This window comes from Anomalospiza imberbis, chromosome 6 (genome assembly GCF_031753505.1).
Source record: "Anomalospiza imberbis isolate Cuckoo-Finch-1a 21T00152 chromosome 6, ASM3175350v1, whole genome shotgun sequence".
NCBI classification, from domain to species: domain Eukaryota; kingdom Metazoa; phylum Chordata; class Aves; order Passeriformes; family Viduidae; genus Anomalospiza; species Anomalospiza imberbis.
The window spans coordinates 38,990,668-39,017,918 of record NC_089686.1 but is presented as its reverse complement, the minus strand read 5'-3'; the positions used below and the strand labels follow the sequence as shown (position 1 = coordinate 39,017,918).

General features: G+C 42.9%; 2 protein-coding genes across 13 annotated transcripts; one reads left to right on the top strand and one right to left on the bottom strand.

Annotated features, from left to right (window-relative positions):
- Positions 1–402: 402 nt before the first annotated feature.
- On the bottom strand, positions 403–25,284 carry ATG13 (autophagy related 13). 12 transcript variants are annotated; one of them, XM_068193572.1, is made up of 19 exons: positions 24,183–24,593; positions 21,051–21,126; positions 18,634–18,715; positions 17,710–17,790; positions 16,958–17,077; positions 16,401–16,447; positions 15,701–15,841; positions 14,604–14,644; positions 13,969–14,065; positions 13,524–13,622; positions 12,715–12,805; positions 10,262–10,360; positions 9,009–9,119; positions 7,768–7,901; positions 6,480–6,564; positions 5,646–5,723; positions 5,225–5,341; positions 4,629–4,757; positions 403–3,420 (listed from the first exon to the last, which is right to left on the bottom strand). In XM_068193572.1, exons 3-19 carry the CDS (start codon positions 18,700–18,702, stop codon positions 3,343–3,345), a joined length of 1,617 nt encoding a protein of 538 aa, XP_068049673.1. In that variant the 5' UTR covers positions 18,703–18,715; positions 21,051–21,126; positions 24,183–24,593; the 3' UTR covers positions 403–3,342. The 12 variants fall into 12 exon arrangements, with proteins under 12 accessions (XP_068049673.1, XP_068049667.1, XP_068049672.1 ...); XM_068193566.1 differs by having other exon boundaries at positions 6,447–6,564; positions 24,183–24,576; XM_068193571.1 differs by having other exon boundaries at positions 6,447–6,564; positions 9,009–9,092; positions 24,183–24,576.
- Positions 25,243–27,251, top strand: HARBI1 (harbinger transposase derived 1). The gene is made up of 2 exons (XM_068193582.1): positions 25,243–25,912; positions 26,462–27,251. Exons 1-2 carry the CDS (start codon positions 25,243–25,245, stop codon positions 26,836–26,838), a joined length of 1,047 nt encoding a protein of 348 aa, XP_068049683.1. The 3' UTR covers positions 26,839–27,251.

Below are 27,251 nucleotides of genomic sequence, written 5' to 3'. Positions count from 1 at the left end.
TACACTTCTTTAAGTGTGTAGTAGCAACCATGTACAATGCAAATTCTGTGGGTATATTTTTCCCCCTTTTCCCACCCCTTTCCTCTGGAGACAAGTTAATATTTCAGTTTCCTAATTCACTGGTGAGGTCAGCAGGGTCAAACACTGTATGTCTGTTCCTCCCACCTCCAGGCACCTGTTCTGTCTGTCCCTTGCTGTCCTTCCAGTAGGCTGATCTCAGTAAGATCCCACTGACCTCTCCAACTGTAATGCACTAGTCCATTTTGCCCTCTCTGACGTAGGCAGCAACTTGCTCTGTCCTGCATTCACTGACAGGCCCCTGACCCTCCTGTTTCCTGGAGGAAAACAAGCATGAGCCTGGAACTGTCCCAGACCTGCTGGTACGCAGAAAAACGTAGAGAGTGTTGCTTACACAAAAGTTTTATTGGAAATTCTTTGAATACTTGAAGTACACCGGAGACTTTCCAAAACAATACATTTGAGGAACCTTCCCCTCCACCCAAAGTATCTGTAAATCAGCAGCTACATAGATACTGTCCTTAATATTGAGCTGAGCAGAGAGCTGCTAAAATAAACAGCCTTCATAACACAATCTGTGGCAGGCCACAGCAGCAGCTAAGTCTTTACTGAAGCAGAGCATTTGTGCAGTGGTCAGGGAACTCAGAGCCTAGATGCAGCAACTGTGTTTTGAAACTGAGGACTGTCTAGAGAAGAGGCAGGTAACTTAGCCCTGGAGAATCTCTTATTGCTATGGCCATCCAGCTCAACACTAGCAGCTTATATAGACAATTTTCCAGCCTTTTGAAGAGAAGAAAATGTGCCACAGTGCCATTCTGCCTTATGAGATGTGAGAGCTGTAGCCACGTTAGGAGCTCCATCAATAAAGGAGCTCCATCAATAAAGGAGCTCAAGTACAAGCCCTGACCTCCTGGGTGGGATTAACAGGAATGGCAGTGCTCCCTGCCAGCTCCACAGCTTGTTAGCAGAAGAGCACAGCAGGAGTGCTGGTTAGATGAAGTTTAACCTCTGTTCATACGGTGTGAACCAGCCCTTTGCCTCATCTCTGCTACTCTGCAGCCCAGATCCTATCACTTCAGAGACTAAAGCTGACAACCAGCTGTGAGCTACTTCCTACAAAGTGGCAAACCAGTTTCCTGAGCACAGGTGAGAAGCAGTTGATCCATTAATTCCTTGTGTTCCTGCACCCTTCTGCAACCCTTTCCAAAGGGTGAAACAAGGTGGCTCTTGGATGGGTATCAAGAATTTGTTACAGCCCATGTAACTGAAGTCCTGTTATAAACTGTTTCATCTTGGAACCTTTCTTAAATGTTTGTGAATCTTACTTTGCATGGACAAAGCAATTTCCATGTGAGGTTGCTAAGAAGTTGAATCAGTTGAATAAAATAAAAAGGTTCTGGTGGGTAATTTTCCTTCAATAAAGCTCTTACCTGGAGTTTTAGAACTTACAAGGCCTCCCATCAAACACATCTCTCAACAAAAGTTCTCATAAAGTTCAAAGCATTGCATTGTTCTGGCCTTACAGTAAGCTCTGTTCTGAATTTGGCTCCTTGCTCCAGCAGTGACACAGAAATTGTGTTCCAGAGTGGAGCTGGAGTTCCCCCATCAGCTGCAGGCAATCTCTTCCAACAAAGAATGTAGCTAAGGCGAAGCTGCCACATTGCACCAACTAGAAGGTTGGTTACTCAGCCACTCTGAGGAAATGAAGATGGTTTCTCAGTACTCAAGCAACACAACTCCACTTAAAAGAAACAAGGAGGAAAAGAAGTGGTTTTGGACAGTAAGGGGTCTTGCAGTTGCTCACTCTAGTTACACAGGGCAGGATGAGACAGAACCACAAGAAAACCCACCTTTTCCAAGTTTCTATTTAGTGTCACTGTTTCTCCTCCCATCCTCACATGAGGCAGAAGACATGCAACAGCCAAAACACCCATAGAGCAATGCCAGCCAGTCACACTGTCGATGGCTGGATTATTACAAAAATAAAATTTCAGCTACTAAAAAGCCAGCTGATTAAAAAGTACCATAAGCTTCCCAAAAAAGTGTGCTTCTTTAAAGAAGCTGCCTTCTGAATGGCCAAAGAACACTACAAATTCATCCATGCCTATCAGAAAAACAGCTTTTTACCAAGTCCCTGCCCCTCCATTCCACTGATGTGTGCATTTCATTTTATCATGAGCCTTGACTGGATGTAATGGACACATAGTCCCCAAAACAGAGTATAATACTAATCAAGTCTGTCTTAGAAAATAAATATCTTGGATATTTTCCTGCAAAGAAAGACTAGCCTCACTGGCTAGGGTTCCATGGCACACTTGCTCTCTGCAGTGATCAGGACAGAATGACCCGCACTATAACATGAAAACAGAACATCTTTTAAATATAGGTTTCTTTAAAAGCATTAAATATTTTTAATTATTAAGATCATCTATTAACCATAAAGCAGGAAGGCTTGCAAGGATTAGAGGAAAAATCTTGGACTAAGACTCCTAGTTACATAACCCTAAAGAAATAGGATTCCTAGTATTTACAGTTATGTTTCAGAAGCAGAGACTATGAATTGAGCATCATCACAGCTGCTATGTGCAGGCTTGCCAACAGTCACTGTTAAACTCAGCATGGCCAAGTGTCAGTGCACTGGGGAAGGAAATGTGGAAAGCATTCCTGTAGTTTCACTCCTACTTATCAGCTACACTGTGTAGAGACCCAATTCTTTAGAAGCAGGAAAACAAAGGTAACTTGGATTATGCAGGTCCCAAAGCTGATGTCTCTCCCTGTGCTCCAAGCACACACTCTGAAGTCAGGATGAAATGCCCAGTTCTGTGGAATGGATGTCCTGGACTTCAAACAGTCGAATTTGCTGAACTCACAGACCCTGGAAATAAGCCAAAGCTTTCTATCCTCTAACAGGATCAGAGACTTCAGGAAGAAGCCTGTTAGCAAGAAGCTCTACCTAGGGAACTTAAACCATAGGACCCTTGGAGGAAGCATATGGCAACTTTCCACAAAGCCCCTCCATACAGAACACAGACTGAAGAGAAAGTAAGTTCCCATACACTGGAGTTTGACTTCCTGTGTCCCTACTGAAGTCTTAAAACTGAATGTGAGCAGGAAAAGCGGTCCAGAACTCTGTGGTGGAAAAGTTGAGGAGAATCAGCAGATGAGCCACATCTGTCATTGAAGAGAGAAAAGAAAGCTCACTTGATGGAAGGAACTAGTTGATGTGAACAAAAGGCAGAGCAGGGGCAATAGAGATATTTGTTGATGTCATCTCCAGCATGGCTTGAGGAGGAAGAATTGCTGCAGCAGAACTGGGAAACAGCTTCACTGCAGGGTTTCCACAAAAGCATCAAATTCTTTGACGTTTTTCTCATGGACTGCCAGCTTCTCTGGTAATGAGTCCTGGAAGGCAAGGAAAGATGCAGATCAGGGCTCATTCATAGCAGACAGAAGGAAATTTTAAACACACTAGGGAAAAAAAAAATCTGTTTCTGAGTCATGCAATCCTGCACCAATGCTCTGAGCTCACCTTTCTACGTGCACAAAACCAGGAGCCCTCTGGCAACATCCAGCGAGTGACCCTGAGCAGGGCACTCTGCCCAGATCTGTTTGTTCTGCAGGAACAGGAGATGCACTGGGGCCTCACCTTGTGCAATCCCCACCAGCTGCAGCACAATAACCCGCTCGCATCACTGTCTTCATCAAGACACTTGCTGCTCTCTGGTTTTCATTTTTCTCCACAGTATGGCACAATGCCAGAGAGCCTAATAGAGCACTCACCCAGCTGTGACTCACCAGCCACACCAGAACGCCAACTCTGCTCAGGCTGCAAAGTCAGGCCTGGTTTGCCACCAAGTGAGACACCCCAGAGGCAGGATTAGTTTGGGGGGTTTCAGTGACCCAAAGCAAACATGCTGCAGCAGCCTTCAGCTTCAAGACAAACACACCAGTTTCAGAGGCTCAGGTGTGTCAGAAACAAATCTGCATTTATTTGGAATATATTAGTGATGGACGACCTTTGGGCAGGGTCTCTTCTGAAAAGTATAGGAAAGACATGGGGCCTGTTAGAGTGGGTCCAGAGGAGGGCCACAAAAATGATCAGAGGGCTGGAGCACCTCTCCTGTTAAGACAGGATGAGAGATTTGGGGTGATTCAGCCTTAAGATGAGAATGCTCTGAGGAGACCTTAATTTTGGCTTTTTAGCACTAAAAGGAGACCTTTAAGAAAAATGGGAACAGACTTTTTAGCAGGAGCTGTTGTGATAGGATAATGGACAATGGTTTTAATTGAAAGAGAGTAGATTCTCACACTGGATAAAAGAGAGAATATTTTTATGAAGCTGGTGAAAAATTATAACAGGCTGCCCAGAGAGGTGGTGGATGCCCCATCCATGGAAATAATCAAAGCCAGATTAGATGGGGTTGAGCAACCTGATTTAGTTGAAGATATCCCTGCTCATTGCAGAGGAGTTGGACTAGATGACCTTGAAAGGTTCCTTCCAACCCAAACTATTCTACAATTCTATGAAGATACTTTTTTCAAACTAGGAATAGGGAGAGCATTATAAAGTAAATAGGATTTCCACAAACAGAAATTTCAGGATTCCGTACCAAATCCTCTGCCATGGACTGTGCTCCAATGTCAATGGAGAGGCTGCTGAGTTGAGGGGGGTTCTGAAATTCACGGTAAAATGTCCCCAGGTCCATTGGAAGAATGTCATCTTTTGAAAATGCTGGTTTCTACAATCAAAGATACTGTTGTTAATTCCCAGAGACACTGGATTCCCTTTTGTTAAAATCTCAGGTAAAGATGTTACCTGCTGTCAGTAAACATCTTGGCATTACAACTGTTGCTGCAATAATGCATATTAAATAACTGAAGAACAGCCAATATCACTTGATATCACAATAGCATTTGAGCAGTTGGAAGAGAACATTTCTTTGGAATCTGGCTCCTCTAGGTGCTAAGAGAGAGGATGCCAAGCCCAGATGTTAGTAGAGAACTGAAATGGTATTTAATTTGTAGCTGTTGATTCCTAGTACCAGTGTTTTTGCAGTTCTGGAACTGTCACACCCTACAGTGTGGTACTGTGAATGATGTGTCTTTTCCACTCCCACTCAAAAGTACTCTGACATCATTTGTCATCACACTAGCACGTGAAGCCCACCTAAGGTGCAGGTGTAAGAGCTCTGATGAGGGCACTTACAAAGTCAATCATAACAAAGTCATCATGGGTGTTCCCTGTGCTGCTGCCACTGGAGCCCTCCGAGTGTAAGCTGCCTTGTAGAGGAGATTCCGTTTCTGGGGATTCAGGAGGATTGACCTGCCCAAGAAATCAAAGACGGTGAGTACTGATCTTACAGTCATGTCTGTCTGTGTGCTTTGGCAGTGTGGGGGCAGTTAGGAGGTTGAACAATTAACCTGAACTAGAGCAGGGGCAGCAAACACATGCTGTTATTTGCATGTCTAGAGAGCCCAAGATTCAACACAGGAGACTTCTTGAAACCAAACAAATCTGAATAACTAGTTATTTTCTCCAAAACCAAAGTGTATTCAAGGCAGAGAATAGCATGGATGTTCACTTAAGGGATGCTGAGAAGGCACATACACCTCTGGAAGAGTCTTACCATGGGGTCGTTATCTTCCAGCTCAACATTCTTGGGAGCAAACATGGCAAAAGGAATGTCTAAGTTGGCCATGGTCACCTGAGGAGATATAGCAAACAGAATTTCACTAAGATTATCTGCTTACCCGGCACAGAAAAGGATATTGAACATCTTTGTAAGGCCAACTAAAAACGGCCCAAAATCACGTCAGCAGTTAGGCAGGAGGCTGACAACCTCATTTAAAAAGCAGGAAATCCAGAGATGATACTCAGTTGGCCTAATGCAGACACATACCTTGAAGTGGGATTGCTTCTATACATAGCTTGTATAATACAGGTAAGGATTAATGAACTGCTACAAATTGAAACAATTCTCATTCCTTCATCCAAAAGGCCTAGAACTGCAGCCCTAGGAACCAATCTCTAAGCTGCCCTAGCTGAACTTAAATGCTTGCTTCTAGTGATGAACTGGTCTACTGCATGTTCCTTCAAGGAAGGGAGGCTTGCTACCAACTTTCATTGTTTAAGGACCTGTGGTAGTGGCAGATCATTGTGAGATCCAAGTGGAGTATCAAGTCTTCTATTCTCAAATAGGGTGTTGGCAAAGTGGAGTAAAGTCAATGGCTATGCCATCCCAAAAGGATTTTATGAAAAACAAAATACACCTTGGCAAAACCTTGTAGGGAAATGCAGCAGGCAGAAATATGCATTCTCAGTTTCTGAGGATGCCCTGGCACTGGGGTGCTTTTTGCTCCTCTATGTATGAACAGATGGGAAAAGAAAGGTATTATGGTGCTCTCTGAGAAGATCTACCGCTTGTTACCTGGTTAATGGGTTTGTTGACAAAAGCTCCCACCTTCCGGATAAAGATAGTCTCCAAAAGGTCATGTGGGGAGCCACACTTTCCTTCACTGCTGTTGGATACTGTTTCTGTGTCCTCACTGGGGGAGGAAAATACAGAATTAGTGCCTCCTGACACACACAGGGTAGATAAATAACGTTTTTTTATCAGACTCCTTAATTTTTCTTGGTTTACTCCTAGTATTGGAAGAAGGACAACAGAAATCTGTCCTTGTACCATACCTTCCTCCTCAATCAGGAGCACAAAAGGAAAGTGGATACTTGTGGAATCAGATTTTTGTTTAAAGCTGGACAAAAACTATTTCATTGAATATAAAGTTGGTGAAATAGGCTTTTCTTCTGGGAAATGGGCATTTAACTTGTGTGTGTTCACAGCAATTCCTGTCCATCACTACTATTTTTTCAGTAACACAGTAGTCACAGGTCTCTCAGGAGGTGAGAGATCTCCCATTATATCTGTCAGCCAGTTCACAAATGCAGCAGATCTGGAACATGACAACAGCCACTCCCAGTATGATTAATTTACTCTATGGCTATTAGGTACTTCCATGACCTATTTGTTTTGGTTTTTTTCCTACCAGGTATTCAGAACTTTAAAACAAAAAAAATAGTTTTGTCCCATAGAAAGAGGATTACCTAGAAAGGATTGAAAAGGATTACCGTTCAAGAATACCCAGGAAAGTGCTAGTGCAACTGAGCTTTGGTTTCCCCAGAGCAAAATCTCTGTGACTCACAACTATGTGACCCCAAGAGAGATTTCTCAAGAAATAAATATGGTGATCAAAAAACCAGAAGGATTTAATTAGCTGTGAGGGAGTTGATTTAGGAGAGTTTGAGGTTGCATTGTTTCCTTTTAAATAACTTTATGCCTAAAGTTTCTTACTAAAATGGCAAACAGATTTATGGTAACTACAACTGGCTTTGGTAACAATGCATATTAAGTCTCTAGGGAATTTAAGACTCATTTTTCAACTTACTGCATCTTGTTTTACAATGAGCAAAATCAGCAGAAAGATTGAAAATATTATAAAATTGATAATAAAGTTGACATAGAAGAGAAGAAGGATATTACAGAGACTAGGAGGTTTAAATAGATGGGCAAGATCATTGTTTGGAGAAAGGCTGAAAAAGCCCCAGTCAGAGAAATCTACAAGTTGATTTGAGGGATGAAAAGACAATAGTTATGCTACAAACAATAGATAAAAAGGGGAAACAAAAAGTTTTATCTTAATAGGCTTGTAAGTGGGTTAGCAGAAGTGGTGGATCATCTAAAACTAACCTACCTGCTAGAAGGAGTAGCTGCTGAGTAATGGACTCCATCCAGTGGGGTGCACATCCTCTCTTGGTCAGCTTGAGTGCCATGTGCTGGCTGGTTAGGAACTGGGGGAACTCCCCCTTCTTTGCCTGGACCAACCAACTGAGGTAGAAAGGAACAGTCAAGTTAAAAAATCTCAAAATCAAACCAAAACCACAGTGCAATACAAAGTAGATTCCATCATACTGGGCATAAGTTGTGGGGCTTTTGGCATATGACTGGGCTATAGCCCCTATAAGCCTCAGAGAGATGTCATGTAGCAGTGTATTACCACAATACAAACTCACTTTTTACTCTCTTTCTACTCTACTCTCCACTTCAGGCCTGTTTTACACTGCAGAGTTCTCTGGCTGTAAGTCCTCAGCTTCATGGGGAAGAATGGAGGAAAAAAAACTTACATCCTCTTGCTACAACCCCATGGCTCCCTACAGCTTCAAGAGAAGGGGAAGTGGAGAGGGAGATGCTGATTTCTTCCTGGGATCCAGTGACAGAATGCATGGGAGTGGTTTGAAGTTGCACCAGGCTTAGACTGGACATTAGAAAGCATTTATTTGGAGAGAGGGTCGTCAAAAACTGGAACAGTGTTCTCTTCCTAGGGAGGCAGTCAATGCTCCAAGCTGTCAGTTTTTAAGAGGCATTTGGACAATTGCCTTAATACCAGGCTTTAACTTGGCCAGCCCTGAATTGGATGTTGGATTAGATGCTCACTGTAAAACCATTCCAACTGAAGTTATTTTATTTTAGTAACATTGTGTCAGCAAAACTGGTGTAACACCAATATCTCAAGCAGAAAAAGACTTCTGTCAACTTGGCTTATTTGTCTGATGAACCGATATAACTATGTCAATATAAACTGCCAGCGTATCCTATGTCTAGCCTACAGAACTGTGCTTGGACAGCTACCGGGACAGCAGCTCTGTAAGACAGGCAGTGTTTGGAATCAGTTACAAGCTGGTGCAGGCAAACAGGTCTGGTGCCTGCTCTCTTGGCATAGTTTTTCCACATGATGCCGTACCCCAGTAAATTCAGGGATGCTGAGGAGCCAGTTCCCAACTCCTGTGGAAGTTGTGCTTTCTCTGTATTTACATTCTTTCCATTCCTGACTGACTGGACACCAATGCATGCACTAGTTTCAATGCCTCTCTCAGGTGTACAAGTGACACAAATGGCTGCAATACCAGCCATGCTGGTTCTACTCTCTACAAGTACCTGGTGAGGGTGTGCAGCATTCAAGCCACCAGCAAAGAGTACAGGATACCCCATGTCAGCTGATCCAACTCCCAGGGCAGCAGGCTGATAGGAAAGACGAGAGCTGGAAAGCTAAGAAAGAAGAGAAAAAACAAGGGCAAAGGGAGAGGAGAGAGGAAAGGGAAGGGGAATGTCCCACAGCCTGAATAATCACCAGTCACTGAAGAAGGAACAGGAAAAGTCAGAGGCACAGCATTTCAGGCTGGCAGAAGGATGCTAGATTTTCGATGGAATCAATAACGTAGGTTATTGTTCTAAAAAATTCTTATTGCTATGAGGACTACTTGACAGTAGTCCAGGGGACTAAGTCTGAACCTTGACAGGAAAACAAGATTGGCTTCCTACACATGTAGGAAGAGGCTGTGCAAGGTATGGCTGACATCCAGTCTCAAGGAAGCTCTGCTCTACAGGCCTACTTCAGATACTGGTGTAGTGGGTTACATGAATGCCATCGTGAACTTACTGAAGAGTTAATATTTATTATTTTTTTTTATCCCAAAACAATTTCATTATCAACTGTTTGAACCTACTTCCATTGCAAATTAAAACATCTCATCTTCCAGACCTGTTCAAATAGCTTCAGTGAAAAAATATATGGTCCCATAAATGTGCCAGTTAAAGAGAACTGGGAAGCTAACCCTTGTGAGATTGCTTTGAATTAAGTGTTGGAAACAGTGAAACCCAGGAGAAATTCCTTATACATCCCAGGCAGAAATCTACCCAGTCAGGTTAGATAAAACTTTTCTGTTTTGACTTGCCTGACCTGAAGAGGAGTATTTCTTCCAGAGCTCAGTGTGAGCTCCAGCAGCACCAAAGCTGATGTCCTTTACAGGGATGAAAATGAGGAACAGCAGTTTGATTTACATGAGGCTAGGTGGGCTAAGTGGAGCTCTAATGACTATAGAGGTTCTAGGGACATGGGCTGTTAACAGAAAACACTCAAGAATCGTGCCTTACTACTTGTGTCTTTCACTGACAACCCTTGACAGCTGTTGTATTTTTAGGGGTGCTTGTCCTGTCTTTGAGAGACCTTGATCTGCAAAGGCATTTTAAGAAGCCAGTCTCAGTAAAGTGTCTGGCTCATTGTGGGTTCACCAGTCTTTCCCATGCACAACAAACACTCCACATTGTCAAATTTGTATTTTCCTGTATTAGTTTTGTCATGCCAGAGCTCATATTCTGGCCATGTACAGCATATTCTATTGACAACTCACTTGATGTGAAAAGGCCAGCCCCATCACTGGGACCTTCAAGGTATCCGTCACCACAGGAGGAGGGGTCTGAAAATGTGCCTTTGTGACAGTAAAAACACACTGTGCACAGACACAGACAAACAGGAGACAAGGAAAAGAGAGAATGAGGGGGGAGAGAGAAAGAGAGAGAGAAGGACTTCAGAGAGGAATTATGAAGAGTTGGATGAACTGAATGCTAGTGAAGAGGTTTTGGCTGCAGCAGCCACATCTACACAGAGAGCAGAAGTCTCAGTATTGCCAGAAGCACATTCATTTTGTAAAGAAGTGACTGTTTTTCAGTCTGAGTGAACCACTGAACACAGGTAGTGTTTTAGACTCCAGTAAACCCTGACAGAAAGTAACTGCCAGAGACTCTGTTCCACAGTTAATTATAATTGGTACCAGCAAATTAGCAAAAAAGCTGAGCAGATGCTAGAAAAAGTCAAGTACTACTTTTTTTTTAATTTACAAATGACTTGTATTTCAGCACTCTCCATCCATCCATACTCCCTATCCTCCAGCTTTCCGAGGGATCCTATCTTGGCAGGTCTGTGCTGCACCCTTAGAATAAAGGGGACCCAGACTACAGTGCAATACAAACACACTGATGTGAAGCAGGAGCTCTATCAACAGGAGCAAAACTCCAGAAGTACACAGTCTCACAGAGGGTGCTAATGCAAAAAGGGCAATCCAAACCTGGTTCAGTCCCATACCTCCTCTCACAGTCATTTTCCTAGCAATGGTTTTCAGTTTGAGGAAAGGCTTCAGCTTCATTTCTGGGTATTACGCATGGTCAGACTCTCTTGAATTTTGGGCTGCTTCACAACACACATACACAGACATGCAAGCTCACAAAGAAGGTGACAACTATTTCCTTGTATCACACAGGTTAGACCTCACTTTTGCTGAGAAGGCAGGTAGAGATTCATACAATTTGTCTACAAAAATCAGACAGTTCCTAGTATTTTCCTAGTCATTACCCTGGACAGGACATGTAGAAAGCTGGAGAAAAAAATTAACTTCTTCTTTTCCTTTTAATTTAAAGTTCACTCTGCCAAGGCAGCCTTACAATTCTAACTGTGGTAACAAAGACTGGCAGTTGCTTTACAAATAAGGGCACAGCATATGGTGACTATGAGCCACAGAAAAAGCAAGAATGTAGGCTCATACTTAATGTGAATCCTCAGGGTTCAAGTGGTTTCATAAAGCTTTTCCCCCCTCAGTGACAGTAAAGCTTCATGACCCCTGGGGAAATGTCAACTTCAATGTAGTTACATACACTACTACTGTTAAGTAACACTGGCACAAGCAAGTCAGTGGAAATTTCCTTATGAAATCTTTTGTATCTACCCCCCTTTAGGAAAACACAGGACACAACTCAGTCACAAACTCATTTCCTGAAATGTGTATTGCAGAATAAGAAAAGCTTTATTCCATCAGACTTACTGTGAGTGCTGGCTAATTAGTTCAACATTGCCTGATGCCTGGTCACCTGAAATCACTTTGGCACAAAGATGCTTCCTAAGAGAAGCTCATTTCTCGCTCGTTCATATAGCAGAATACATTCTGCTAAACCAGGCATATTAATTCCTCTGAAGCAGCAGAAAGACCCATAGCAAATTCTTCCAGTTTGGAACAGCCATTCCAATTATACTTCATTCTATGTTTCCCATTGACAGTGAAAGAGATTTAGAGTCTTTAGATTGTCTTTAAAGGTCAGTAGAGCCATCTGCTTGGCTGGACAACAAGGCATGGCAATCCTGAATATTTAAAGCAAAAGGACAACTGCAACTCTGGCTGTCTTCAAAATACAGAACTATGGCGTCAGATACATAAAGCAGTAAAAGAACTTGGGAGTTTCTAGGGTTTTATACTCAAAAGGAAACCATTAGCTATTTATTTTAAAATTGAAAATTAAATGAAATTTTCATGGGCAATTTTTTGCCAATACTTATTCTTGCTGCCCCAACTAATTTTAGATGGTCCAATAAATAAAGCATTTGTCTTTTTTATGTCTTTCTCTAGCTTTTTCCTGGTATTTCAGTGTTTCTTTCTCAGTTTCAGTCTGTTACTTCTACTTAAGCTGCCTGGAATCAATGTCTTGAATTCCTCCTCCTGCAGTATTGGTATGCAAATGTGTAAAGGTGTAAGTGCACTGCTGTCCTCTTCAAGCACACCTCAGCCCAGCTACAGGAATAGGCTCTTTTAATCTTTCTCAGTAATTCAGTCTTTCTGGGCCCCTGGAATTTTGTTGAAATTAGCATCTAATTTCAATAGATTTTACTCAAGAACGTAATGAGATAAATAACCCACACATTAAATTTTAATTAGCAGCAGGAGGATTTCTGTTTGCACAACAGCTGATGTAGGAATATGCAAACTATTCTTACAGCAATTGTTCTATCTAGAAGTAAAAAGAGCCTGGTTTCTCTTACCTGAGATGGAGGAGAGGTGGAAAAAGATGTGGTACACACTTCTTGGGAATCTTCTACTGAGGGGTATACTGCACCATTGTCCTCACCAGCTCTAAAGCAGCAAGAAAAGACAAGTTTTCTAACTGGAAATATTCCTTAAAACAAACAAATAGTAAAGCACACTGGGACAAACACTGCAGGGAGGTTGAGAGTATTTGGGTGTAGTTGAAAGGAGAATTATGAAGGGCTCTCACCTGCTTGCCAGATCTGAGGAAAAACGTCAGTTTTCCTCCGGTCTTTGTCTACTAGCCCATGTAAAATAACAGTGTTTCTAACTAAAGCTTTTGTTATACCAGCCAGTGCTGCTGGCTCTGGTGTTTACACAACCATTGTCAAACAACATCACTGGTCCAAACTTGAATGCCCTCACATTCATTTTAGAGAGGGCAAACCTCTCATCTCCAAGGAGAAATTAAACTGTTCTTCCCCAGTGGAAATAGCCAGGGATGCATGCATCTACACATGTAGTTCTGCATCAGGATTAACCATTACACTTTCAAATTCCTGAAAGCAGCCAAGATTAAACATCCTTTGTGTCCAAGTGCTTCTGTGAAGAATTTGGGAAAATACTGGGGCTTGCTGCACTCAGCCATCTCAATGTGAGGAGAAAAATGTCACCTTTCATCACATGTTTAACTATGCCAATATGACTGACACTAATTCTCCAGTGTCCCTTCCCATGCTGTCAACAAAGAGTGGAAAAGGCTCTGTATTTGGGCATAATGGATGCCTTTACCATGGCCCATGACTTCAACTCAGTATTTCCTCACCTGTAATTGCAGGGATGCATGGGTGAAGAGCTGGGATAGGGACGGTCCACAAAGTGATCAATTATAATCCCCATGATAGGAGGGGTCCTCTCAAACTGCCTGCAAGGCAACAAGCAATGGTGTTACTGGCTTTTTCTCTCTACTCTTCCCAATTCATGGTGCCCTCACAGAAAACCCTTGTGTCTATTAATGGGACCAGAGCATCTTTCCAGTTTAGTCCTGTGACTCCAGGCATGCATCAACAATTTGGAGTTCTAGAGCCTGGCTCAGGGCTACCCAAATACTCCCCTTGCTGCAAGGCTTAAGCGAGAGAGAGAGCATTCTTCATGAAAGAGAATCTCAGCAGGAAAGGATAAGCAGAAGGGAAAGATTTGGAGGCTCAGAACATGAGGGTTTACCAGTAAATTACTGTAAAACAGTTTCTGGCATGATCACATTTTCTCACCTGGTTGACATGAAAGCAAGGTTGATTCTGTAAGCACAAGACAAAGTGATGGTGCCCACTGGGGTACCCACTGTCCCAACACGGACTGTCTGGAAACCTGTAAAGTTAAGGAATAATTATCAGTTTAACAGATTATTTATGTGCCATACTTTTTTATTCTGAGGTTACATTATCTTATTTCAGTAGTGTTACCATTATCTCTTGCAATCTGAACTCCAAAAACACACATAGAACCCATAACAAAACAGCAGCACTAGGTTGCCTTGCTGGTAGGCTTCACTTGCAAGACTTCTGATGTTGCTTCCTGGCTTATTGGTCTAAAATATTGTTCTCAAGTGCTTCTTGTTCCTCAGTAGATCATAATCTCCTTTACCAGTCCTGCCCCTTATCAACATAATTCCATATTCTTATTTCAGTTCTGTATCACTAGAGTCAAAATGGCAGTCACCCGAGACTTTGTCCAAGTACCACCATTATACTTGTCACCTTGTGACACAAGGCTGCACTGGCAGAGCCAGACAAAAAGCATATGTAAGCCTCAGACTAATTTTCCTTATGGTACGTGGGAATAGTAACCAAAAGGCAGTCAGAATGAAACACAGTTCTGCTCTTGTTTACGTGTTGTCTAATCATACCTTCTCCCAAGCCACTCAGCTGGACTTCACCAAAATATATCCTGAAGGAAAAGGAAAAAGAAAAGCTGTTAGATCCAGTTGGGACATAATGCTATACATATCCTTATTCCTTACTTAATTTTGGGAGTTGGAAGGCTGGAACTACTTTTCCTCTTCAGGAAAAAAATGCCCAAAATACATGGCTGGAATGCCCATTTCAAAAAACCTTACAGCTGCTCCAGAAGAAGAACACGTCATGTAAACAGGAGAAAGAGAAAATGGTAGTCCGATCAGAAATTTCTCTTTAATTTTTTTAAGCATCTGTGGTTAAGTCTACAGTTCAGAGCAAGAATGTCAAGTGATACAAACTTCACAGATAGGTCTGAGTCTAAAAGCTGATGCTCACCATACAACATAAAAGATTAACTGTGCTGTAAAGAGACCTGCTCTTAAGTACATGCCAAGTCAGCAATGGAGGCAAAAATGTGAAAATGGCCGGAATTTCTTTTTGAGTTCTCAGCTGTGCAAATGATAACAAACCTGAAATTTACAGTCTTATAAATTAGCTATGCAAACATGTCAAAGACTTTTCTCACAGCAATAAACAGAGTCTGGAAGATAACTATGAACTACAAGCCAGTCAGACTCACAGGCTAAACAGAGTTGAACCCAGTATTTGTATGAGTAAACTGCAAAAACTACAGGACGTGGAATTGAGGATGCATCTTTAAAATGGAGTAACAGGACAGAGTCTGAATCTATGCCGCATAAGTACACATTGCAGTTATGTGCAATGTAGAGAGGCATTTATCAAACACAAGCCAGACACCAAACAATTGGATGCTAGTAAGCAATTTAAGGGATTGCATGTAGAATCTCTTCCTAACATGGTAGGCAAACACTTCACAGCCTGTGCTTAGCTTTTCTTTCAGTGGCTCAAGTAAAGGGTATAAGGTGATACATAGACCAAAGTTTTCTTCTGTCATTGATCAGTAGTACTTCTGTACAAATAATTTGATTTTATTATTACTCATCCCTTTTTAACTACATTTGCAGCTACACTGTGCAAGTCTAGTGTCTCTCCTGTCTGCATTTCAAATGGGAAATTTTTGCTTTACCTGTACAATATTACATATTCATGGCCTTGTTTCCTAGAGAGTCTGTAGGCTGGAGTTACTCTGGTTATAGCAAGCAAAGACTTCAGCAGTAGAGACAACCTGTTGTATACAGTGTATGAAACTTTGATTTCTTTGTCACACCTAGAGCACACAAAGGAAACAAATTAGTCTTTTGTTTACCACTAAGTTGCCTGGGTTTGGGGTTCTTGTTTGTTTTGGTTTGCAGTTGCTTTTGTTTATTTTATTTAAAATAAAAATTACTCTGGGGCCGGTTGTTTAAATTTATTGCCAAAATGATAAATAAAGCCCCAGTGTGGCTACCTGTACTGACCAACCAGCTAAGAGTCCTGCTTCAACCTAGCCACCTGCTATAGAAGAAATTGTTGAAAAATGCCATGCAGCCTTCTACTAAACAGAGACATCTTTTCAATATGAAAAATATTTATCATTACTGAGACTATGAATTCTTGTATCTGAAGAAATCTACTAGTTGTAATGGAAGAATGAAGAAGGAATTAAATGACTAATTTACTTTCTTGACACTGGTGTTAAAACAGATTGATTGCTGCTCTAGACAAAGAGGGGAGTTCCCTCTGAAGTGCCCCTGGCCACACAGCCAGTGTGTGCTCATTGATCACCATGGATTAACCACATTTACCCAATGCATCAGCTAAGAGCTACAAACAAAGAATGTACTTACTTCTCATTCATTTCTAGACACCAAATTTCCAGCTCCATGGAGTCCCCCTACATCAGAGAAAAGATGGCAAACAAAGGATCATTTCAGAACACAGACTTTTTCAGATCTCATTAGTGATCAGCAATGGCCACATCTCTCAATGATTTGACTCCTGGTTCCCATTTTCTTGTGATGTAATGATAGAAAAAGGTGCACTGGAAGTGTCCCTGCACAATTATATCACCTGAGGGAATACCTTCCTCAGAATGCCTAAGTTCTTAATGGAGTAAGAAATTAGATTCTTAAAAATTAAGAATTTAATTTTCTTAAAATTAATTTCTTAAGAAATTTAGATTTTTCTGCTGTGTCATTTGTGTGTTTAGCCTCGGATTTTTGCAGTGAATTGCTTCTGTTAAACAATACACTTCTTTTCATTACCATATCACCTAACGTAATAAAATTTAGATATCCTTATATTGTCTTGGATTAAAGGGCAGGAGCTCTGGTAGTTGACTTAAGATTTAGGCAAAAAAAGCCACAAACAAAAAACAGGGCACCTGTTTTGACTCATTTCTCACCTCTGAGGTTTTGAGAGAAATCTCCACGCACATAGACCGTCCAACAGCGGGCAGCTGTCCTGCCAGGGCTTTCTTTGCTTCATGAGTAACCTCTGGTATATCTTTGATTGCTAAATTGAACTGCAGAATCAAAAGAGATGGTTCAATTTTTTTATTTCTTTGAAAAACTGCCTGATGGCACAATTCAGACAGGCTCACAGACCCATATATTACATACTAGGTCAGTGTCCACTGAAATATTTATGAAACAGAAAATTCCCAGCTGGGTTCAAGCTTTTCATGTTTACAAAGATTCCCTTGGCTGCTAATTCACATGTTTTTCTTAATCCTGCTATAAAAAATATGCTCCTTTTCCCTCACTTCAGTCCTATCTTCACCCACAGAGTATCTTGGGCATTTTCACTTTTAATAAAGCCCATTACTAAAACGTCCTGAATTGCAGAGTAGCAAACTTCTGACAGATAAGAACTCATCACCCCACCCCCAAGCAAATCTTGGAAATGTGCCTTAGCTGGCAGGAGTTGCTGAGAGGCATCATTTCTCTTTCCCCACATCAGCCTGTAAGAGTCTGGAGTGATTTGTTGCATGTGAACAACCACCACCAACGCCCCACAACATCACCAATGAACATAACTAAATATAGTACCTACTCTATGAATACTTATTATTGTCTGCACAAGACTGTAATAATCACGTGGTGTTCTCAGCACACACACAGAGTCATGGAGCTGCTTTAAAAAATATGACCTTACCCAGTCAGAACCTGTTGGGGAGGATGATGAGCGGGTACAGATTTTCTCTCCAAGTCGGGCCTGGACAATTACTTGTACTGTCTGGAATAGAAAGAAAAGGACACTTAGCAATGTTCTGGGCTCTGCACAGCCCTCAGTTTAGAGCCTGAGCTACACAAGCTCCGAGTGAAAAAAATGAAAGGGCTGACCATGATGTAGAGAAGTAGAGTTTGCTATTCTTCAGTTCTAATCAATTTAAATTATTACATGTAACAGGTGAATGTATTTCAGAAAGAAAATAATTTTAGGCTGACCTTTCTCTGTAACAACATTAAGAGATAAAGTCAATTTTGCAATCAGGATTTGCAGTTTTCAATAGAAAATTCTGAAAAATTTATAAAAATATCCTAATTCTGGACAACTAGACTAAAGCCAAATTAATCTGTACATTTAGAGCAAAGCCATTGTCAGATAATCTACTTGCACCTATGTATGAAGCGAGGCCAAATTTTATAATTACATATCAACATTATTCAAAAGAACATTCTGGTATTATTGTTTTTGGATGTAATATAAAAATTTAGATAGGCTGAAAGAGTGGTGTCCAGCAGAATAAACTACCTAACAGCTGGTGGTTAGACATGCTGCTAGAAACCCAAAGCTGACAGAGGTGTGAAGTGCGTACAACTGATTCTAAAGCAAGATGTTTCTGGAGGATGGAAAAGGATTTGAGGGTAGAAAAAAGGGGAAAATATATTTTTCTAGTTGTTCTCAGTAATCTCCTAAATTTGACATCACCTTTTCTTGCTTTGTTCTTCAGCAAAACAAAACAACAACAAACCCAAACCTCCATCTTGTTACTCTAACCACACAAAGTACGTCATTTGTTTTGTGGGGTTTTTTAAACAAGGAAGAAGAGGCATTTGTCCAAAGGAGAAAAATTACCTTTAAAGCAAAAAATTTGATGAACTTGTCCAGGTCCTTCCTGTCCTGGGAACTGAGATCAGTGTCCATTGCATATGGCAATCTGAAATATAGCACAGGTCTGAGAATGATGTCTTCTTCCAGCTTTCCGTTTAGATTTCAAAATATTTTTGCCATTAGAGGCCACCTCGAAAGAAATTATAAGTACCAAAGCACTCCACCTGTCAAAATCTGAACATGCCAAAAACTTTGGTATATGAGTGTGAGGTATAAATGCGCATTGATAGTTTATCTGGTCAGTGCAAAGATCAAAAAAATTTTAAAAAAACAAAGAAGGCCCACAATTAAAACTCAGTACAAGTTCTTAAGTTTTGATAGCTTAATTTAAAAAAGTTAACAAACAAACAAACCAAACCCAGAACACCCCAACCCCACAATGACTGCATTCTATGCCAAGCTAACAATCAGATATGAAGGCATCTGCTTCAAAAATAATGTATCTTTGGCTATGAGCACTGGTCAAAACCAAGCCTGTTTTCTTGAGCCTGAAATTCTTAGAACAGTATTTCAGTGGTATTTCAGCAGAAATCTCTATAATAAACCATTGCTGGAACAGGCTACACAGTTTCTTTACTTTCAACAAATAGTACTTGCAGTAAAACTATACAGCTACAAAATTTACCTACAACCAACTGAAAAGACACATTTTTGACAATAAATAGACCAAAATCCTCTGTTCACTTCTCTTGAAAGCTCTGATAATAAATACTTAGCTTTCACATTGACACTGCCTTGTTTTTCAAAATACAATTGTTTTTAGGAACACAATGAATGTGCACAGCGTTGGAAGCAGGGCAGGGCAAAACACTAATCCTATTTTTGTCACCATCATGTCACATGGCCTGGGATAAATCACAATTCTTCTGTCTCTCAGCTTCTTCACACGTAAGTTAATAATCATATAGAGACCATTGGGGAGGAACGCCTTAATTAGCAGCATTCGTTGTAGTTTTTGCTTGTAAGCCTTTGAAGCATTAATTCACTCTTAACCCCTGCTGCAGCTTTGAGACAGCTAATCAGCCTGAAGCAGCTTGTCAGACATCCCGTATTTACGGAACGCGCTGCTCCTTGCCGGAATGCCGGCAAGCTGAGGTCAGGAGGACGAGCAGCTGCTGAGCACAACATTATTCAGTGTTCAATCATTAAGCAAAGACTGAACTTACAGCAAGGTATGCTGTTTATGCAAATTAAAGCTTGCAGGGGAAAAGGGCCAATAGCCCTGTTCACACAAAAAATACAGACTCTTTCATGACCATGCACATGCAGTACTTCTATTTAAAATATTGCACTTAATGACAGCAAAGCCCAATGCTTTAGGAGCATCTATCAAAAAGGGCTGCAAGATAAGAGTACTGCACTTTACAGAGCATTTTATAGAGAACAGTGCTGCTTTCTGAATGACTCTATAAAAAGAAAGCTGGACATACAATATAGTTGAAAGTTCCTAGGCTACATTCATACCACATCTACTTAAGTTGTACTGTTCTCATTATAAATTATAATTTAAATTGAGAACTAACAACAAAAGTGATTCAACATCAGATGCATTTTCAAATTATCCTTTGGGTATTTTAACCTCATTATTAAAACCATTATCCCTTCTTTCCCTGCATCTACCTCCACTAGACAGATTACAGACCTTTTCTACTGTGGGGGATGCAAAAGGAAGTCAGCATTTAGTGCTTGATGCAGTACTCAAAATAATTAAAAAAAACCCCAACCCTTTAGTACATACATGTACCACTACAAAAAAACACAAATCCCCCCAGACAAACAAAACTCCAGGCAAGAACAACCTGTTATTATTATTTTGACTTAAATAAGTACAGCACTGTAAGGGCTGAGGAGGTCTGAGATCTATATCTGGCTGATATAGGCAATAAAATACTGCATTTAAAATGTTTTTCGCAAAGAGAATGCTGACATTTAAATAAATGACATTTAAATAAATTTTAATAAAAAAAATCATACTGGGTTTTAATGTGAAAAGTGATATGTAACCCCTGCAGAAAGATGCAAGGAAGTATATAACCCAATATTGTGGGAGAGCTGTCAAATAAAGCACCCACATTTGCTTTTTGAGGCTGGAAAAAAGTTCTGGTATCAACTATTTAAGATACTTGGGAACTAATGGAAGGTGCTATTCTCACTGGTCTGTTAGGAAAGGAAAAAAAGATGATCATCAGCATAGCTCTATGTGCAGTACAGGAATTCGTTCTAATGACCTAAATATCTCCAGAGAAGAGAAACAGCTACCAGAGGGTTCAAAAAATAAGAACTTCATGGTTCTGCCCTGCTGCAGCAGAACTGGGATTCTTCCTGGAAGATCTGAAACTACCTGTATCATTCATCAGACATTTGCAGATTCATACTGTTACCTCTAAAGCTCCACATGCCAGCAACAGTTAACCCACTAGAGTCCAAAGTAGAGCAGAAAGTATCAGGCAAGGTTTCGTGGAAAGGAATAAGTAATTTAACACTGGGACTTTGGAACTCAGCTCCTGAAATGTCTAAGGGCTCTCATCTGACAAACATCATCGCCTCATTTTTGTACAGGGGGCCTCTGGTGATTGCCTGAGACCTTCTAAGGCTTAGAACAGTGTTCACCTTTAGAGTAAGTGTTGGTAAGAGTTAAGATGAAGCTAGAATTACGGCAAACTTTTTATTTACAAAAAGTCTTTGGTACTCTCAAGTTAGCTGCCACAGCTGACCTGAACAGGAAGGAAATTCTTTAAACTTAGTTCCACCAAACTCAATCAACTTCTCATGTCCAGTAGGTTGCAATGCCAGCACGGCTCCTTAAGTGCTACTGCACGGGCCTATGCTTAACTCAAGGAAAACACTGGCTCATTTTACACTGAATAACAACTAGAAGTAAATAACCTTTGGTCTAGGTTAGAAAAATACATATGACTGACTTCCCCTCAACCAGGTAATCCCTTAAGTAAACTGATATATTTGCCAGCACATGATACAAACAACATCTTGTCCATATGGCTTTTTGCTTTGTCTCCCACTTCCTGCAACACCCACTTTTATCTACTGCTTTTATTTATATGCTTTTGTCTTCACTTTACTGTGAACAGAAACATCAGAAACAGGCTGTTCAAAGGAGAACCGCCACATGTGTCTCTCTTGACTAAATCCTTATTCCTTCTCCCGAGGTGGGGACAGATTTTATCCAACAGTTTAACATCTAAGCGTTGTGCCTTTTATGCTCTACTGCTATTTATACCCTCCCTCTCTGAGAAGGACACATCAGCATAAGGTGATGGCGCTGTGTGCATGATGCAAGGAACTGCAAGAGCCCTCCCCTTAATGCCTGGGCAGAGCCGAGAGAACTACAGCGACGGGCACGTCGTGCTCCCAGCCCTGCTCCGTGCTCCCAGCCGAGAGCAGCCCCGCTGCCGGCAGACACCTGTAACCCAGCACACAACAGGTGTGTTCCGCACAGGAACACCTGGGATCACCGGCATTACACCACGTGTTCCATACGTGGGAATTGAGCCACTACATCTCTCTGACACCTACAGAAACAGGAAAAGAGCAGAAGCACCTGACACATACCAGGCACTATTATTGCTGCTGGGGAAAGCATATAGAGGCTGCTTCCATCATCGCCTATATTTCTCTCTGAGCCATGGCTGCTACAACTTAAAGTTATCTTGCTTTCTTTTCAAACAGACATTCATCAGTGCAAAATAATTATTCGTGGTTCTTATCCTAGAGTGAAATTGAAAAGACAAGAGGGAAGAAACCAGAGTGGGTGTAGCTGTAAGGAGAGGGCTGTGGACAGCTCTCATCCCAGATGTTTGTTCCCAGTTACTTGACTGTGCACCCCAGACTGCACTCCTTGCCTATACCACTCTTCCAGAACTTCTTTTTTAATACAGGACCAAATCCAATCTCCAAGGATGTCCTATGAGAAGCTCAGCAAAGCCTTGTTGAACCATGCAGTAAACAAAAAGCACATGGAAGTTTTTGAAGCTTTTAAGAGTGCCTAGAACACATCCTCCCTTCAATGAACAAGAAGCTTCACTGCAAGCAGGTATTTTGAGCACACTAATAAGCAACTATATAAAGATCTTCATAAACACAGTGCTCTGTTTCAAGACTGGGCCTACAAGTCAAACTCCAGTATCCTACAATTACTTAAAATTAATCTCCATTTTGCCTTCTTAGTAGATTAGTCAGAAACCTATAGAGAAGTAGCAAACAGTTTAAGGTGTGACACTCTCTTTAAAGTTTATGGATTTTTTAAGAGAAGATTAAATTCTCTAGCAGAATAGAATAAATTCAATAGCAGAAAAACTGTTTCACATAATATAAACACTCTGATGTAATCAAAGGCTCTGTAGTTCACTATATGCTCAGGTTTTGACTGATAAAGAGGTAATTTTTTCTCCTGATCAGGACACAGATTCACTTTATAACCAATAAATTACTCTGCAGCTTAGTAAATACCTTACTAAAGCCAGCACTGCCAGCTCCACTGACTTAGAAACAAAATTAGGTAATTCCTGTTGACCAGCAGTTACATTCTGTACTTCTCTAAGGTCTAAAATTGGTATCAGTCCAAAGGTCCATCCTCTCAGTTTGTTTGTCAAGCCAGAGTATACAGACTAAACCAGAAGCTGCTTCTACATACCCTGCACTGTAATCACCAACACAATCCCCACCTATCAACTACTGTATGAACACATGTTCAGAAATGTCAACATTATACAATACCATTTAAGCAAAATAAAGTGATCCTGTGTGATCCTTCTGGACATCTACATATAGCCTGGCTCATCTAAAAGACTTATTTCTTGCCACAGGAAGGAAGGGTCTTCCAGGTCAGGCCACTCCAGCAACAATTTGGAGATGCTCTAAACTTTATTTGGATAGCCAACTAATTTTCAGCTAAGGCAGTAATTTGCTGTGTTTTTCCCCCTTGGTATGTGCCTAGTCACATTGCTTTTGGGATTTGTAAGTAGGCAGTTTGTACACTTCGTTCAAAGAGTCCCTTTTCTGCCTGTCCACTGACATGGAAGGCATATATCTGCTCCCACCGAATCCACGGGAACGATTTTGACTGTGCCCTAAGCACCACACCTCCAACAGGAAAGATACGACCACGTGTAAACCTCTGCTCTTTTCCAGCATACCACAAACTCGCATCTCACAGGAAGACGATAAAAGATTATATAATGGAGCACAGGGTCTCAGATTCTACTATTTCCAACAGGCGCTGAAGCATTTTGATTTTAAATGACCACTTGCTGAGATTACAATGGGCCACATCTTTCCCAGGCTCCACTGACAGCCACCAGTCGTTAGGAAAACGAATCGCAGCCGACACGCGGCTGTCGGGAACCGACCGACCCCCGCAAGGAGCGAAGCAAAGTAAAACGGAGACGCGAAGCCGTAGCCAAAGGTTTAAGACCCAGGTCACAGCCCCCTCCCCTGGAAGGGCCTCCCGCAGGCTGGCGGAGCTCCCAGCCCTGCCCTGCGGGGGCCCGCGGTACCTGCGCGGGGCCGGCAGTGCTGGCGGCGCGGCGGCTCATCCCGTGCGGGGCCCGCTCCGCCGCCGCGCCCCGGCGCCTCCTCCGCGCCCCGACCGGGCACGGGGAGAGCCCCGCGGCCCCGGGGCCGCGACCGCCGCCTCCAAGCCCCGAACCGCCCCGGGCCTCCGGCCGGCGACCCTCCTCCTCCTCGTTCCCGGCCCGGGGGTCTCGCCGCAAGTGTCAGCGCCGGCGGGGGTGCGCGGCCGGCGGCCGGGGCCGGGCCGGGGCTGCAGCTGCCCTCAGAGCCGCGGGCTGTGCCGCGCCGCCGCCATCGCCGTCGCTATCGCCGCTGTTTGTTTTCATCCGCTGCGGGCGGGGGGGGAAAGGAAGGAAGGAAGGAGGAAGGGAGGGAAGAAGGGAGGTGCTTGAGTGTCCGCAGCGGCACTTTCTGCATGCAGCCGCCGCTCCCCGCCCGCCCGCCCGCGGCGCGCTGAGCCCGCAGTCCGGGGGTGGGGCGGGAGGTCGCCGAGACGGGGAAAAGCGGGGCAGCGCCCGGCGCCGCTCCCGCCGGTAGCCCCTGCCTGTGGCGAATCTATCGCGGCGAATGTGGGGCCGGGCCGGCGGGGACCGCCTGGGAGCGGCCGCGGGGCCGGTAAGGGCTGGGACGACTCCGGCGTCGGTCTGGCGGCCCGTGGGGTCCGGGGCGCCCGGCAAGGGCAGCGCCCGCCGGGGCTGCGAGACCGCCCGCGGGGCTGCCCGCGGCTCGTGCCTGCCGTGCCCCGGCGGCGGTGACTGGGGACGGCTCCGGCTCCCTCTCCGCCACGGGAGGTAAATTCCTGTCAGCGCCAGGCAGAGTTGTCGGCTCCGCGGTGAGCCCAGCTGGCTGCCGGTGTATTTAAAAGCAGAAAAAGAAAAGCAAAAAGGTTTGTTGGATGATCAGACTGAAAGGAAAATGGTAACCGAGTCTGAAAAGCTCACCAGTAACAATTGTTCTGAGTATCCTCTTTTGCTTTATGCAGGTGAAGACTCTGGGAAGGCCCTGGCAGAGAAGAGCCCCAGGGGACGCCCCTGGCCGTCAGCCATGGCCGTACCTATCGCGGTCCTTGACTGCGACCTCTTGCTCTATGGCCGCGGACACAGGACTTTGGATCGCTTCAAGCTGGAGGATGTCACGGATGAGTACCTAGTATCCACATACGGCTTTCCCCGACAGTTCATTTGCTACCTGGTGGATCTCCTGGGAGCCACTCTCTCACGCCCTACACAGCGGTCCAGGGCCATCAGTCCAGAGACGCAAATACTTGCTGCGTTGGGTTTCTACACCTCTGGCTCCTTCCAGACTCGCATGGGGGATGCTATTGGCATTAGCCAAGCCTCGATGAGCCGCTGTGTTGCCAATGTAACCGAGGCACTGGTGGAAAGAGCCTCACAGTTCATTTGCTTTCCTAAAGACGAAGCTACTCTACAGACCCTGAAGGATGACTTTTATGGGCTGGCAGGAATGCCGGGAGTGCTGGGGGTGGTTGACTGCACCCACGTGGCAATCAAAGCGCCCAATGCTGAGGACCTGTCCTATGTGAACCGAAAGGGTCTCCACTCCCTGAACTGCCTCATGGTGTGTGATTCCAGAGGAGTCCTCCTTAGTGCTGAAACACACTGGCCAGGCAGCCTGCCTGACTGCACGGTGTTAGAGCAGGCAGCCCTCACAAGCCAGTTTGAAACTGAGCTACATAAAGATGGCTGGCTTCTTGGTAAGTCAATATTTTATCCTTGTTTTCAGTAGAAAGCCTATATTGTCTCCTTACTGAATGAGAAGCTCTGGGCACAAGTGATATGTTTACTTTCAATTGCTTTCCTGCAAATTGCTTTGAGATTTATGACTCAGTTTGGACAGCCCTTATCTTGGAAGCTTAGAACAGTAACTTCTAATCTGTGTTTTATACAGTCTGATTATTGTATGTATTAATCCTCATTCATTCTGTTAATAGCTTTCTTTCAGTATTCTACAACTTTCCATGCTGAATTATACAATTTTTAATTCTAGGTACTACCCTAGTCCAACTGTTTTCTCCTGTTTTATGCAGTAGATTAATTCTCTTAAAACTCTTCTGTGGAAAATCTTGTGTAAAACGGAATGCCTTTACTTTGTCACATTTGTAAACCAGAGTTACTTCTTCCTTTACTGTTTCTTTTAGCCAGAGGAAGAATTTATTCTGTATCTGCTGTACCAGAAGACCAGGCTGAAATCTGTGGCTAACTGTAGGTGTGTAACCTGTCCTGCTCCTTTCCACTGCTAACAGGTGACAGCTCCTTCTTGCTCCGGACGTGGTTGATGACCCCTCTGCACATTCCCGAGACGCCTGCAGAGTACCGCTACAACATGGCCCATTCCGCCACCCACAACGTCATTGAGCGCACGTTCAGAACCATTCGGTCGCGGTTCCGCTGCCTTGATGGCTCCAAAGGCACCCTGCAGTATTCTCCAGAGAAGTCCAGCCACATCATTCTGGCCTGCTGCGTGCTTCATAACATCTCCCTGCAACATGGGCTGGACGTGTGGTCTGCACCAGCCACAGGACACATGGAACAATCGGAAGAAGAATACGAGCAAATGGAATCAGTGGACTCGGAAGCCTGTCGTGTTCGTCAGGAACTTCTACTTACTCATTTTAGCTAATGTGGTGACAGAGAGAAGGCTTTTAACAGTTCATCTGGGAAGTTATCTGGAGCAAATATGCCCCTTCCTCTTCTTTAAGCCTGTAAAGACTTAAGCAGATGTGAGATGAGAAGAAATATACTCTCTTCATTCCAGGCAAATTTCTGAACTACTCACAGTCTCTCCAGAGATTCAGTTTAATTGGTACATTTTTGCTGTCGTGATGCTTAGAGGTGCCCCATTCACTTGACTTAGAGAACAAGGACTAATGTGACAACAGTGGGAAAATCAGGGAAATTGTCTTTTGTAGTGATGGAAAATCTGTAAACCTTGCACTGTTTTACAAAGTTACGATTCTATTCCACTGTGTAATTCAAAACACTTGTGATTGATTTTTTAAAACAGTATTTTGCACAAATTAAATTTTCACATGA

Bases quoted from the DNA above. Each gene is read 5' to 3' on its own strand.
- ATG13 (XM_068193570.1), bottom strand. From the start codon at position 18,702: ATGGACACTGATCTCAGTTCCCAGGACAGGAAGGACCTGGACAAGTTC. The intron at 17,078-17,709 runs GTAAGGTCATAT...TTGATTCTGCAG, and splicing joins CCCCAACAGGTTCTGACTGG to TTCAATTTAGCAATCAAAGA. The intron at 14,645-15,700 runs GTAAAGCAAAAA...CTTTTCCTTCAG, and splicing joins GAATATGTAATATTGTACAG to GATATATTTTGGTGAAGTCC.
- HARBI1 (XM_068193582.1), top strand. From the start codon at position 25,243: ATGGCCGTACCTATCGCGGTCCTTGACTGCGACCTCTTGCTCTATGGC. The intron at 25,913-26,461 runs GTAAGTCAATAT...CACTGCTAACAG, and splicing joins TAAAGATGGCTGGCTTCTTG to GTGACAGCTCCTTCTTGCTC.